This window comes from Rosa chinensis, chromosome 4 (assembly GCF_002994745.2).
Source record: "Rosa chinensis cultivar Old Blush chromosome 4, RchiOBHm-V2, whole genome shotgun sequence".
Classification (NCBI taxonomy): Eukaryota; Viridiplantae; Streptophyta; class Magnoliopsida; order Rosales; family Rosaceae; genus Rosa; species Rosa chinensis.
Genome location: NC_037091.1, coordinates 39,876,086 through 39,891,672, shown reverse-complemented (window position 1 = coordinate 39,891,672; position 15,587 = coordinate 39,876,086). Strand labels below are relative to the sequence as shown.

The 15,587-nt window shown below is 38.6% G+C and overlaps 1 protein-coding gene across 3 annotated transcripts; it reads right to left on the bottom strand.

The window, feature by feature from the left end:
• Positions 1 to 9,842: 9,842 nt before the first annotated feature.
• On the bottom strand, positions 9,843 to 15,324 carry LOC112196073 (high mobility group B protein 15). Of its 3 annotated transcripts, none has more exons than XM_024336361.2 (7): positions 15,193 to 15,324; positions 13,918 to 14,152; positions 12,379 to 12,457; positions 11,668 to 11,830; positions 11,465 to 11,584; positions 10,419 to 10,831; positions 9,843 to 10,321 (listed from the first exon to the last, which is right to left on the bottom strand). In XM_024336361.2, the coding sequence occupies exons 2-7, from the start codon at positions 14,088 to 14,090 to the stop codon at positions 10,082 to 10,084; spliced, it is 1,188 nt and encodes a 395-aa protein (XP_024192129.1). In that variant the 5' UTR covers positions 14,091 to 14,152; positions 15,193 to 15,324; the 3' UTR covers positions 9,843 to 10,081. The 3 variants fall into 3 exon arrangements, with proteins under 3 accessions (XP_024192129.1, XP_024192130.1, XP_024192131.1); XM_024336362.2 differs by lacking the exon at positions 15,193 to 15,324 and adding an exon at positions 14,407 to 15,060; XM_024336363.2 differs by lacking the exon at positions 15,193 to 15,324 and adding an exon at positions 14,451 to 15,060.
• Between the last annotated feature and the right edge of the window lie 263 nt (positions 15,325 to 15,587).

Sequence of the window (15,587 nt, the reverse complement as noted above, 5' to 3'; positions counted from 1 at the left end):
CGACCTTTGTGAGGGTCATAGAGGTACCCTGCATCAGCAAAACCCATCAAAATATCAACATGGATAATCAGCTGGTTTTGTTGCAATCAGTATCTTTGTCAGTAGTTTTTTATTACTGGTCTAGTAGATTTGTACATGTGTTATAATAGCTTTTTGTACCTATGTCAGTACCTTTTAGATTGCTTTTTTTGATTATCTAGCTAGTTGATAAAGAGTGCGAAGTTTGCGGTGTTGCTATTTTTAGTTTGCATTTTAAATACTAATATTTTGTTATATCTTCGTGCAGAACTATTTCCCTTTGCATTTGCAGTATTAGATTTCGAATATTATGTGAATTTGATTAGTGAAGCCTCCATTGGCCAAGAGATCATCTGGGTAATCAAGAAATATTGAAATGAAGTCTGGTGTTGAAGGTGGCAAAATAATGCCCATGGTGTTGGTGAAAGCAGCTTTTGTTGTTAGTGAGAGTAGTTTTCTAGTGTTAGTGAGAGTAGTTTTTGGTATTGGTGACAGTAACTTTTGTTGGTGGGGATAGTAGCTTTTCGTTTTGGGTAGCATAGGTTATTTGGTAAACAGTAGATTTTATTGTTGGTGATAGTAGCTTTTGTTCTTTCATTGGAGGTTGCAGGAAATCTTACTAGAGTAGGTTTTGTTGCTAGTGACAGTAGATTTTGTGACCTCGCCAGAGATTGCCGGAAATTTCATCAGAGTAGCTTTTGTTGCTAGCTACAGTAGCTTTTGGTATCAGTGACAGTAGCTTTTGTGGTCGCCGAAGTTCGCCGGAGACTCACAGGAAGTAGGTCAGAGTTCGCCGGAGGTTGGCCGGAGACTCGCCGGAGTTGACTGGAGACCTTGCCGGAGATGAGAGAGAGAATGAATGTTGATTGTGTACTCTAGTGGCATTTACGTAAATATATTGGTTTTTAATATCCAAAATATAACATTTTTTTAATCTAGTGGTTTTATGAAGGAAAAAACTAGTTTGTGGCCTTATGAAAAAAAAAACATTCTAAAATGTAATTATATGTAATTAACTCAAAGAAAAAAGCTCCTTGACGGATGCTCTATTAAACTTGGTCGAAAGGAAAGAACGGCTGGAACCATCAGTCCCTCTTATTTCTTTGTTTTCTTATTCAATTAACACCATAGAAACACACGAATACGTCCGTATCATTGATCAAGTTTAACGGTAAGAATTTGTTGGAATTCAGATTAATCTACAAAGTGGTGCATATGAATGTTGTATAAGAATCTTGTCGATTTCTTAAAGACGATGATGTTATTAGTCCATGTACTACACGGAACCACAGTGTTCATTGGAATGAAATTACAAAGTTATTCTGTATATCAATATATTCCCCAAACGACAAAATTTTGTTATGATGAAATTTTTATCGACCAGTTATTTTTCTCAGTGAAACCATATATCATTGAGAAGTTGGTCAGAATCACGCTCTAAATATAAGAACTGAACCACTTATATAAATCCACAATCTATCGAATTGATCGAACTATGTTACATACATTAGCGCTTTTGCTTCTATACTGAACTGTAAGCATTTGTGGTAGTCTTAAGAAATTCATTCTTCATTTGTTTTCTTTTCTGGGAATTGTGAGATATGAAATATATGAAGTGGCAAAATGATCAATGTACGTAGGGCCTGACATCAAACTTTTATACTAGAATTTTCATACAGAAATTGAAAGAGGCAATTGCCGTAAGCTCATTAACCAGATTTTTTTTATTTCTTTGGAGGTACATAAGAGGTTCTCAGACCAAAAGAACATATACATTCATGAGTGCTCTAGAACTACTATGAGCTGTATATCAGTAGCAGGCACAGTTGCAAAATTGCAAAACTGACTGTTGTTTTGTTCTTCCATAACCGTTATATATACAAACTCAGGAAGCAACAAAAGTAGTGCACTCACACAATTTTCAAGAATTGTTATTGTTAAGTAGATGAGAATACTCAAATTACAGATACGTATCTAATGTGCTCCACACATTTGAATTTAAAATTTAAATAAAGCAACCCCAGCTAAAAATTTGCAAAACTTAACTGTTGTTTTGTTCTTCCATAACGGTTACATATACAAACTAAACTCAGGAAGCAACAAAAGTAATGCACTCACACAATTTTCAAGAATTGTTATTATCAAGTAAAAGAAAATACTTTTCTTCTTCCTCGATCTGCCAGTCGAACTTGCAACCAGCTGGAATTTGAGGGTTTTTCAAAACCAACAGGCCGCATAGTGACCAGTAGTAAAAGAAAATACTCAAAATTACAGATACGTTTCTAATGTGCTCCACACATTTGAATATAAATAAAGCAAGGCTAGCTAAAAAATTGCAAAACTTGACTGTTGTTTTGTTCTTTCATAACTGTTACATCTACAAACTCAGGAAGTAACAAAAGTAATGCGCACACAAAATTCTCAAGAATTGTAATTATGAAGTACAAGAAAATACTCAAATTATGGATACGTTTCTGTTGTACTCATTTGAATTTAAATCATAAATAAAAGTAGTGCACTTACACAATTAATATGAAGCGGAACAAAAAGAAGCAAATTGCATATATGTTTCTGAAGTGGTCTTTCACAAACTCAGGAAGCAACCTAAAAAAGATGCAAAAGCAATGTCACACATTTTACATGAAAAAATAAGGGTTATTATCACAAATGGTACCTGAACTTATCATCTATTTTATCGATGGTACCTGAACTTCAATTTTAATCACAACCAGTACCTGAACTTTTCGATTTCATTTTAAATGGTACCTAAGACCACCTTCAGTCACTATTCCGGCCAAAAAAGCCAAATCTAAGAAAACAAAAAATTTAAAAAAAAAACAAGTTCAAGGCAAGTCTATTATCAAAAAATCATCACTATATATGATTGCAACCCTCGAAATCATCAAAAATCATCACTATGATCGCCTTCCATGTCGTTTTTAGTTGGAATAGTGACCGGAGGTGGCTCTAGGTACCATTTAAAATGAAATCGAAAAGTTCAGGTACTGGTTGTGATCAAAATTGAAGTTCAGGTACCATTGATAAGATTGAGGTATAGTTCAGGTACCATTTGTGATAATAACCCAAAAAATAATTATGTAGCAGAAAAAGCCACTCAATTCATGCAGCATTTAACTTTCAAGTCTCCAAGCTGAATCAAGTTCTGATTAACCTTCGAAATGTCCAAGCCTAACCCACCAAAGGCACAGACAGCCTTATAAATGTGAGCAGCTGCTAAACCAGTTCATTCAAAAACAAAAGCGGAAATAGCTATGTGCGTGAGTTGAGAGATTTTGATCGAGAGGTAAGGTTCCACTTTTTGTAAGGGCTACACTGAGGACTCACTGACAAAATGGAAACTTCTTTTTTATGGCCAATTGAGAAAAGAGGAGCTTCCATTTGGTCGATGGAGTCCTTAGTTTAGCCCTCATCATTGCGGTAAAAGTAAAGAAGAGATATTCGAAGGGATGCTAAAGGTCACCCTTTCGATTGCATCGTCGTAGTTCAAGCACTTCATCATAACCACCAAAGTCTCTACTTCATCATCACAAACTCACCATAATCCAGCTAATAGATAGCTGAAGATTAATATATGCGCTAATGAACACAATAAGGAAAGAACCACGTCTGCATATATTCCTGAATGTTCTTAATAATTATACTTGCTCTCCACGTTCTGTATCTTTCTGTATCTATTGCTTAAGTATCAAGCATGTTAAGATTTAGTTTGTATAGGACTCAAACTCTCTGTATAAATACTGTAATATATGATCAAAGCAAGTGTGCTATTGATTCTATTCACTCTGTTTCTTATATGGTATCACAGCTATAAGCGTCAAACGACCTTATAATATTTTTCCCCCTCCTCTCTCTCTCTCCCTCATGGCTACCTCCAGTTCCACAGATTCATCTTCCTCCAATTCTGTTCCCACCGTGACTAATCTCTTATCCATCAAGCTTGACCGTACTAACTACCCTCTCTGGCTTGCTCAGATTGTTCCCATCCTGAAGAGTCGTGGTCTGATGGGCATTGCTGACGGCACTCTTCCATGTCCTCCTGCTCATCTCAAGGATGATAAAGGGAAAGCAATTGATGCTGTGAACCCCGAGTATGAAGCATGGATTCTCAAAGATCAAATGATTCTCAGTTGGATCAATGGCTCCCTCACTCCTTCTGTCCTCGCAACTGTCGCCCGCTCTACTTCTTCTCGTTCTACTTGGCTGGCCTTGGAAAAACGCTATGCCTCGCAATCTCAAAACCGTATCCTCCAGTTACGTAGTGAATTGCTTCGCACTACTCGAGGTGACTTGTCTATTTCTGATTTTCTCGACAAAATCAATGCCATTGCTGATAACTTGGCCCTTGCTGGTAATCCTATTCCTGACAATGATCTTGTCTCTATTATCATGCATAATGTTGGTCCTTTGTATGAAACAACTGTTAGCTCCGCCCAAGCCCGTGATACTCCTATTACTTATGATGCTCTTGAAGCACTTTTACTCAATGCTGAGCGCAGGTTGGCAAATCACACAATTCCTGCTATTGATAATGGTCACACTGCTCTTGTTGCATCTCGATCTAGTGGTAGTATCCGCGGTCGGGGTCGTGGTTTCTTTTCTGGTGGTATTCCTCATTCTGCTAATGGTCGTGGTTATGGTAGTGCTCGCTCCAATAATCTTGGCAGCCATTCTTTCTCTGGTGCCAACAACCGTATTGCTGGCTCTCTTCTTGGTCCTGGACCTTCTCATCAGAATATTGTACCTGGCTCCTCTCCGTCTTTTTCTAGTGCGGGTCGTGTTCCATGTCAGATTTGTGGACGATCTGGCCATAATGCTTTGGATTGCTTTCAGCGTATGAACTTGTCTTATGAGGGTCGCATTCCAACCCAACGTCTTACTGCCATGGCTGCTCAAGCATCTTCTCGCCCAAGTTCTTCTGCTTGGTTGCTTGATACTGGAGCGAATGCTCACATCACCAATAACTTGGGTCGCTTGGCTCATCCTCGAGAATATCATGGCGATGATACTATTGACGGTATTGCTGGTGGTTCAGGTTTGAACATTTCACACATTGGCAATTCTTCCCTTTCTCTTAATTCCAATTCCTTTCTGTTGAAAGACGTTCTTCATTGCCCTAATGCTACTTCTAATCTTCTTTCTGCCAATAAGTTTATGCATGATAATTCTTGTTATTTTGTCCTTTATCCCAATTGTTTTCTTGTGAAGGATCGCGCGACACAGAGGACGCTTTTCCGCGGGTCGACTGATGATGGTCTCTTTCCTTTCTCCTCCGATTCAAATCGTTCCTCTTCGTCACACACATTGTTTGGTCTAGTTGGTGTTCGAGTCAATGCTCAAGTTTGGCACTCCCGGCTTGGTCATCCGTCCTTTCCTATCATGAAGCGTCTATTCTCCCATAAATTATTACCTCTTTCAGGCTCTCCTTCTTTAGAATTTTGTCAGTTTTGTCCATTGGGCAAGAGTCATAAATTGCCTTTTACTTTGTCGAAGTCTGTTTCTCAATTTCCATTAGAACTTATACACTCCGATGTTTGGAGCTCATCTTGTTTCTCAATTTCTGGATTTAAATATTATGTTCTATTTGTGGATGATTTCTCTCGTTATTCTTGGATTTATCCCATGAAATTTAAGCATGAAGTGTTTTCTCATTTTGTTCACTTTCGTACTCATGTTGAAAAATTGTTTTCATGTCCCATTAAGGCTTTCCAAACTGACGGGGGTGGTGAATATACTAGCACTTTGTTCAAAAATTATTTGGCCACCAATGGAATCACTCATCGTTTATCTTGCCCTCATCACCCTGAACAAAATGGTTTAGCCGAACGCAAACATCGTCATCTTGTTGAAACTGCTCTCACTATGCTTTCTAATGCCTCAATGGGATCTAGTTATTGGGTCGAATCTCTCAATGCTGCTTTATATGTGATTAATCGTTTGCCCTCTCGTGTTCTTCATTATGTCTCTCCTTATGAAAAATTGTTTCGTCGAGCTCCTCACTATGATTTTTTACGGGTTTTCGGCTGTGCATGTTATCCGTACTTACGTCCTTATAATGCTCATAAACTTGAACTGAGGTCTAAGCGATGTGTTTTCTTAGGGTATTCTCTTCATCATTTGGGTTATCGATGTCTTGATAGGTCAAGTGGTCGTATTTATTTTTCCCGTCATGTTTTATTTGATGAACATTCTTTTCCTTTTCAAGAGACCATCGATGTTGTGCCTCCGGGGGTGTCTTCGTCGCAGCAACCCCTTGAATTTTTCTCTTGTGATTTGTTGTCACGTCCATCCCACACTCTATCCCCTCAACAACCTCCATCTACCTTGTCCTTCTCTAGCCCTTCTCATATTCCCACCCCATCACCTCCCATGCATACGTCTTTGCCTTCAAAAGAATCTGCTCCTCCATCTTCTCCTTCTCCAACCGTTACTGCCTTGCCAACCACGTCTCCTTCTCCTTTACCTTTGCGTGTTTACTCACGTCGTCCCGTAATTCTTCCCCAGGCGCCTCCTGACGCTATTCCCATTCAACCTGATTCTTCTGCACCATCCTCTACCGTCTCTTCGTCCAGTACTCATGGTCCGGCTTCTTCTAATGCTCACTCCATGTTAACTCGTGGGAAAGATAATATTCGGAAACCGAATCCGAAATATGCCTTAACTGCTGTTGTTGATGCTAATCTTATTGAGCCCACTTCTTATAGTCAAGCAGCTAAACATGCTCGCTGGAGAGAGGCCATGGCTGAGGAGTTCAATGCTCTTCAACGTGCTGGGACTTGGACTTTGGTTCCTCCTCAACCCTCTATGAACATCTTGCCAAATAAATGGGTCTTCCGTATCAAGCGCAAGTCTGATGGTTCCATTGAGCGTTACAAGGCTCGTTTGGTTGCTAATGGGTTTCACCAACAGGAAGGTTTGGATTATTCTGAAACCTTTAGTCCTGTTGTGAAACATACTACTATTCGTATTATATTGGCCATTGCTGTTAGTGCTAACTGGCCTATTCAACAATTGGATGTTCAAAATGCTTTTCTTCATGGCAATTTATTTGAAGATGTGTATATGCGGCAGCCTATTGGGTTTATTGATGCTCAGTTTCCTCATCATGTGTGCAAGCTCCGTCGGTCTCTTTATGGTTTAAAACAGGCCCCTCGTGCCTGGTTCCATTGCTTTTCTGCTTATTTGGAGGATTTGGGTTTTGTGGCTTCTATGGCTGATCACTCTCTTTTCATCTTTCATCAAGGCCCTACTCTTATCTATTTACTCATTTATGTGGATGACATTCTTATTACTGGGAACAATTCTCGTCATATAGCTGATTTGATTGTTGATTTGGGCAAGCTATTTTCTATGAAGAATTTGGGTTCTCTTAGTTATTTTTTGGGGGTTGAGGCTGTTCGTACTTCTACAGGACTTTCTTTGTCTCAGTCTAAATATGCTCTTGATCTTTTGAAGCGTACCAACATGCTTGATGTCAAACCAGTTTCTACACCTGCGTCTCGTCAACGTCTTAGTGCGCATGATGGTAACGTTCTTCCTGATCCTACTGAATACCGTAGTGTTGTGGGTGCCCTTCAGTATCTCACTCTCACCCGTCCTGATCTCTCTTTCGCCGTCAACCAGGTCTGCCAATTTATGCATCGTCCCACTTCTACACATTGGGTTGCAGTCAAGCGCATTTTGCGATATGTTAAGCATACTCCATATCATGGTATCTTCTACAAGCCTTCTTCTCTTCATCTTCTTGCTTATTCCGATGCGGATTATGCGGGTGATCCTGATGATCGTCGCTCTACCGGTGGGTATTGTATGTATCTTGGTTCCAACTTAGTTTGTTGGAGCTCCAAGAAGCAAGGGAATGTTTCACGGTCCAGTACAGAGGCCGAATATCGACAACTTGCTTATACTGCTGCTGCTATCTCTTGGGTTCGTGCCTTATTTCGTGATTTGCATTTGTCTCTTGCTTGTCCTAAGCTCTGGTGTGATAACATCAGTGCCATTTCTCTTGCTTCTAACCCGGTGTTTCATGCTCGCACTCGTCATGTTGAAGTTGATTTTCATTATGTTCGCGAGAAGGTGGTTCGACATGAGCTTCAAGTGGGTTATGTCTGTACTGCTGATCAAACAGCTGATATCTTTACCAAAGGGCTTCTTCCCTCTCGCTTCACATTCTTAGTTTCCAAGCTTCCTGTCCTTCCTAGGCCACTTCGCTTGCGGGGGTGTAATGAACACAATAAGGAAAGAACCACGTCTGCATATATTCCTGAATGTTCTTAATAATTATACTTGCTCTCCACGTTCTGTATCTTTCTGTATCTATTGCTTAAGTATCAAGCATGTTAAGATTTAGTTTGTATAGGACTCAAACTCTCTATATAAATACTGTAATATATGATCAAAGAAAGTGTGCTATTGATTCTATTCACTCTGTTTCTTATATGCGCATGATCAAGATGTAGATGTGTTTGGTATCATCAATAGTTTGTGTTTGTTTTGGTTATGAGCAATGATTTATTGTTGCAACTATGTTCCTTGTTTCATCAGTACATGATCGGTATGTCACAAGCAATACTAACTTCACACCTATTGGGATACCTTATACAGTTATACCTACTGCTACTATGCTTCAACCAACTCCTCACACAGTTGATATCTAACTTTACTAAGAAGTATCAGTAAATACGGATAAAATTGTTCTGGACTCATCTCCGGTGACGACCTCCCTTTCTAATAGCACATCTACTGATCTACTATTTATCAAAGGAATCCCAGTTATTCCTTATATGCTTGATGCTTCTTTGCAATCTCATATGCACTGTCAAGTTTCCACTATATGTTTCACTGACAAGTCAGTGTAAGTCTCTGACTACAAAAGTTACTTCCTTTATGCTCGACCTTAAAGACCTCCAACTATTCTTGCAAATAATTGTTTCTTAGGAACAAGAGCAGGATCTTCACCTGGTATGAACCATGTAAATCGATAGCTTGGCCTCGGGGAATAAGAGACCAAGAGACCTTCTGAACCGGATCTTCATCTGGAGTCCATATCCTGACTTTGGCAGTGGCACAACAAAACTCATTGATGCATAGATCATTGGTGATGAATATGGTCATCTTGTGGAAAACGAGTGCTCCAAAAATATGGGATGGATGAGTGGTATATGCCAAATTGCTCATAATAATACCACAACGCTAACAATTGTCTCCTAGAGGCTACATGATTATCACAGCCATGCTTATAATCCCCTGTTTCAACTCTAACCAAAACTGGCAGAATAATCAAAAGTTTTCACTAAAACACATTGAGGACACTACTACCATAATTACTTTGTTGCACCAGTCGTGAACCGAACAAAAACAAAACTTTCTACAGATTCCGCGTTGAATCCATCTTAATTAAGATAATATGCTGCATATGTGTATGCAAAAAACAGTTCCAATAGCTTGATGTCTCAAAATGCTGGATGCAGATACATTGCTCTAAAACAGAACAAAGCACACCCAGAAGGAAGAAGAAAACAAACACAAATTGACAAAATAAACCTGCACATACGAAACAAGTAGGGTGAGGTCGGACAGAGAGAGTTGTCTAACTCAACACAATGGAAAGAAATGGCTGTTAATCACCAACTAAACTATTGTTCCATAAAAAGAAAAAAGAATCATCAACTAAACTGACAAGGAATAGTTGAAGTATGCAATTCTCTTCAGAGAGCGTGCTAGTTTTACAACTAAAAAGGAAGCTAATTTGAAGAAGAAGAAGAAAACAACTAGATGTAGAGGCTAGAACAATACTCAAGAAACACTAAAAGCAACGAAAAGTCGGTCCTACTTTGTCATAAAAGAAAACATTTAGCCTTCTTCATTAGCTAATGGTCTTATCCGTATCTGTAAGATTACTACCTCAGGCTTCTTTTCACCACCGGATATCCTCTCCAATGTGGTGAGATGAAACCCTCATCAGCATACAACTTCAGAACAATACTTGGCTCCTATAGATGCCTCTACATTCACATCATTCTTTGCTGTAATATCACCTTGGCGATCACTTCTCTGATTTGCTAGAACTACTCTCGCTACTTTCATCTGCAGTTTCGGGAGAGTCGCCAGGCTCGGTTTCTTCAATCTTGGTTTCTGATTCTGCCAGACTTGCGTCTGCTTCAGGAGACCGCTGCTGTAGTGGGACTGCATCACTGATGACTTGAGCAGCCTTCAACCTCTCCCGGTATTCCTCCATTTCTACTCGGTATCTCTCTTTATCTTTCACAGCTTTCTCCTGATACACCTACAAATTACAAAAGCAATTGCCCACTCAAGTTATTTGGGCATAAGAAAAATTTGTGAAGAATTCAAATATATGTGATACTGTGCATGGTCCTTACTCCTTTATCAGACTCCTTCAATTTATTCCACAATTCACCAATCATTCTACTTATCTCTCTATCCTTCCCCGGATGAAGTGGCTTCAGCCTTGCATGCTGTTCAGCAAAGAAAAAGTTATACCCACTTCTGTTCGGTTTTGGGTGAGCAGGGTCCCTCCTTTTTATCTCAGATTTCTTCCTTCGTCGACGACGATGGGGAACAGGTACAGCTGAGGTACTGTCGTTTCTGTTGACCACCATGCTATAATTCTGTGGGCCTTGTGGAACCTCCTGTACTGGATTCTGTGGAACTTGGTACAGTACACCACTTAACTTCTCCGTGCCTTTGGTGACGGTAACAAGATATCCGCTTTCGAATTTCCCATCTATAAACCCTAACACAGTGTCATCTTCTGACGGTGCTGGTGTCCCGGCTGCAACAAGAGATGTTACACATAAGAACTATATGATACATATGCTTTACTCAAGACTTATGTTGATAAACATTTCCTAGACATCCATGACCAAGAGCGTGCAAGTTAACTAATATTGGTCTCTTATTAAAATTAAAAGTGTCAGAAGAATCACATTTTGTTTTGCTTTCAGTGAATCTCAGCAATCAAAAAAGTTTAATGACTATTATAAATCTAACAGATATTTCAGAAACATGTTCCTCAGCCAACAAAGAAACAGTTTTTGAAGCATTAATAAGCACATACAATTTCCTAACAAGTTCTTAAGTATGTCGAGAACATCATAAGTAAATTATATCACAAGTTCATTTCTACTATTTAAATCAGTGCAATTTAATCAGATACCGACTCTTGATATCAATTATATCCAATTATGCATAATGATTTACTGACGGCTAAGTGAGGAGCCCATTTTTATCTATGAAAGACTAAACAATTGGACGGGCAGGGTAGAATGAAGGAAAAATATAGAAGCGCCAAATCAACCATTTTTGAATTGCCCCACTGCAACACCACTTTTCTGAAACCAAAAGGGAAAAAAAAAGAAAAAAAGACTGATATATTCCTCCAAGCTGAAAGAAGAAATGAAGATACCTCCAGGAATCTCTGGAATTTTCTGTGGTTGCTGAAGCAGAAGTGTCTGAGCGTCAGTTGATTTTCGTTTAGTTCCTCCCCGAGCTGGACCGGGTGTCATGTTAGGGTTCTGTGAAATATCTGCGGAAAAAATGGTTGTATTATAAAAATGAATAGTCACGCAGGAAATATGTAAATGAGGCACAAATGTTCTCTGGGCACACCAGAAGAGAGAGGATTCCATGCTTGAGCTTTGAAATAGTATATTTGTTCATAGTGGAGAAGCAACGAATTATAATATTTCCGCAGCACAAAAGAAGCATTTGTAGCTGTGGAGGGGAAGTTGAATACAGCGGTAACTTCCTTCCATCTTCTATCTCTAACAATCTGCACACTCCATTCGATTAGAAAATTATTAGCCAGAGAGTACTCATTGTTGGTAAATGGCAAAAGAAATACTTGATCCATTCCTACTCCTACCCAACTTATTATGAAACATACACAGCCACTAACACAGAACAGCCAGTTACCAGAAAACAAGAATATGAGGTACAAAAATAACATGAAACTTTAGATGGTCAACAGGGAAGTTAAGAACTTGGCAACGACTAAGCACACAATTTTAGATTGTTTGCGTGCATATGTAAATTCAGGCTTCCTCTGTATCCATTACAAGGAATAGACTATTCAACAGATAGATACATTAGGTACAAAGTCACAAACAGATGTCGAGGTAAATATATCTATGCATACATGTATCTGTGCAAACCATTTATAGGGAAAATATTAAAGAGCTCATGAATGAAATGGACACCATTTAACTATACTAAAAGTGTGTCGGTAAAGTAACATTTACAAATTCGACTACCACATAAGACAACCTCAAGCCTTCCATGTAATTTATGAAAGAATAATCAGATACAGGTTTTTCCTACCTTTGCCATACCACCACGGGAAGTTACCTCCACAAACAATCGATGCAAGTCTAACTCCCTTCCTCCTATTATAGGGATCCTACAGTTAAAACAGGAGTGTGTCAACAGAAAGACAGAAATACAAGAAATTATTGACATACAGGAGAACAGAGACAAGTACATAACCAAATAATCTACTTCTACCATTTAATATATGGTTGCACCTGTACATATACTAGCCACTTCCGGACTAAAAATGTTAGAACATGCAAGAGAGTGGTTGGATTCAATTTTTACTTGATAAGATACTACAAATCGGCATGACAGAGGCACAAGTAACAGTACGATTGACATGCCAACACCCTACCAGTCCAATTCAAGTCAGCCTTGCCTAAAACTACAAAATCTTGAAGACATCGACTATCATGGGGGAACACATTATTTGACATTACTGGTCTACTCCCTTATTCATAAGACCACAAGGAAGCATTCCGTTCAAAATTATTAATTCCAGAACTTTGAACATGCTAATAAGCGGTCACAAAGGCTTTGTGATGCCAAAACTGATTATTTGATGCTTGTGACAGATAAAAATCTGAGGCAACATGTTCTGACCATCGTATTGCAAATGTATTCTACAGTAATCCTATCCTTGCGCTCTGTGCTGATGCACATATCCTAAGGTGAGAGTGAGATCCATCAAGCATCAAGTAACATAAGGATTTATCGGATCCATAAATCCATAATTAATGCACCAGGAAGAGAAACCATCAATGAGAAACTCCAAGCTCTTCACACAGAGTCAAATGAAGATTTGGATCTCATCCCCTTTGATTAAATACTCTTAATAGTCCTATATTGTGGCCACATAAAGTTCACCTTTCTATTTTGACCCAAATCCTATCCTAGAATACCAACCTGGAAAGGAAGAAAATAGATTGTGCAGATGCGACACTACAGGTTAAATTGCAAATAACATAACGGTTGAGGAACTCGAGGAAATTATGAAAGGAAAATGATCACTTAATAACGGTCCAAAATAAATATGCACATAAATTTCCTCACATACAGGAGTACCGAGATCTACGATAAATTTCCATATTGGTGAGCAATTAGGAAAACTTCTCTTGAATTTCCAAGTTTGCAGAATACATGCATAATTCACTAGAAATAATTGCCTTATAGCAGTTCAATTCAGTAAAATTTTGGTCTTTTATGTTATGTCTTACAAGATTCAACAGATGAAAAGCTTCGTATCTTAAATGAAAACCCACTAAAACTAGAAGACTCAACAAAACCCAGTCATTTAAATCAACAGGGATTGGAAAAATGAGAACTGATCAAACACATCACGAAACTGGAAACTAATGGAGAACCAGCAACACATCATAAATGATATATACAGAGCCCAAAATAATGTAAATGGCATCAACCTTAAATAGAAAAAAGACATCGATAATCCCAGTTTCTTAATACCAAGATCAAAATTCTTTAACATTACAGATTAGGATATTATCTGTAACAAAAGAGGTAAGCAGAGGATCCAAAGATAAAGCTTACATAAACTTGGTTCCCATTGAAGTATGGAGCTTTTCCAAAGTAGACATGAACAGCTTAGGATTCACTGCAACCTCCTCATATTTAGCTAGAGGTGCTGGGTATGGAATTAAGTTAGAGGTTGTGTCTTTCATGGGAAATGGGCTCTTACTGGCACAAGAAGTTGATGCCGCCATTGAGTCTCCTCTGTCCTTCTCTATTCAACCATTAACCACACCACTGTTTCACTTGCTCTTCACTGCAAAATAACCATAAATACAATAAGGGTAGTCAGAAATCAATGGCAGTGAGCCAATGAAACTAACTGCATGCAAACTACAGAAAATAAATCTGGAAAACACACCATGAATATTGCCAAAAAAAAACACGAGTATCATGCACAGTGTCTCTCAAAAGATGAGAAACCCAAAAGCACAGAAGGCAAACTTTAAAGGATAAGTAAAAAGGACAAATCTTTATTGAAAAGAAAGGGAACCCAGAAAATAAAATCACCATGCAGATTGCTGCAGAGACACTGGAATGACAAAGAAGACCACCTTGACAGAAAAGCCTGAGCCTTTTATGAAATGACTCCCAGAGGAGAAATTCAAAGCCAAGGCTAACCAAAAGGTACAGCATAGCTGTAATAGCCTTAAATTCCTTCAGAGAATCGAGGATGTAACAGCAAGAACCCATCTCAGGCCTTTGAAACACACAGAGGCTAAAAGCAGAAGGCCTTTCCAGGCCTATAGCAATAAAGACTCGGATGAAAACTGACAACCCTATTGAGGTAGCCTACACTGCCTTGCCTGACATTCCAAAGATACCTAATAACTACTGCACAATTGTATCTATCAAATGAAAATGGGCATCTTCTTTCTCTATCAGCAAAGCCCGAGGCTTTTTTTCATCTTCCCCTTACTGTAATATCTGACACTCTTTTCAAGATTTTGGAAGATGCCCGATAGTCAGATACCAAAACCAATGTTGGGTTTTTGGAGGTGAGAGGTGTGCCCATCAATCAAAACCTCACATTGGCCAAAGAAAGCTCTCAAATTTTGAAATCAAAATCTGTCATCCTCCTTCCACTTTCATGAAAAATAGGGTATAAAACTAAAGAATTACCCTCAGCACTATTCATTATTTTTATTTGTCTTTTCTGAGGATTAATAAGAAAGAAATAGAATAGTATATATGTTTGAGGAATATAGAATGCAAACAACCCAGATGAAGAAATGGGGAGGTATAATATACCAGTCTTTCACATAAAATAACCAACAAAATTATATAAAAACTTACCAAACGGTTTGGGAGATAGAGACTTTGAGCATGCAAAATGAAATGATTATGGGAGAAAGCTAGCTTTAGATTAATCCTATTATAACCAAAGGGAGGTCACAAGTTTAATCTTTTTTCTAGGTGGGTATTTTCTTTTATTTGGGTGGTGACAATTTGACAAAGATGACTAAACCCTGATAAAAAACATAAGCAACCTCTCAAGTGGCAACTTTATCCTCTACCTGCTTGTGATACGTGCCAAGATTTTCAGGGATATTTTTGGGTATATGTTGCAGTATATTATTCGAAATATTATGAGTGCCCCAATCAAATATGGATGTTTTAAAATAATAATTATGAAATTGGCCAATTGGGTGAAAGGTGTCATGAGATTAGCAAAACGTGTGGTATTGACT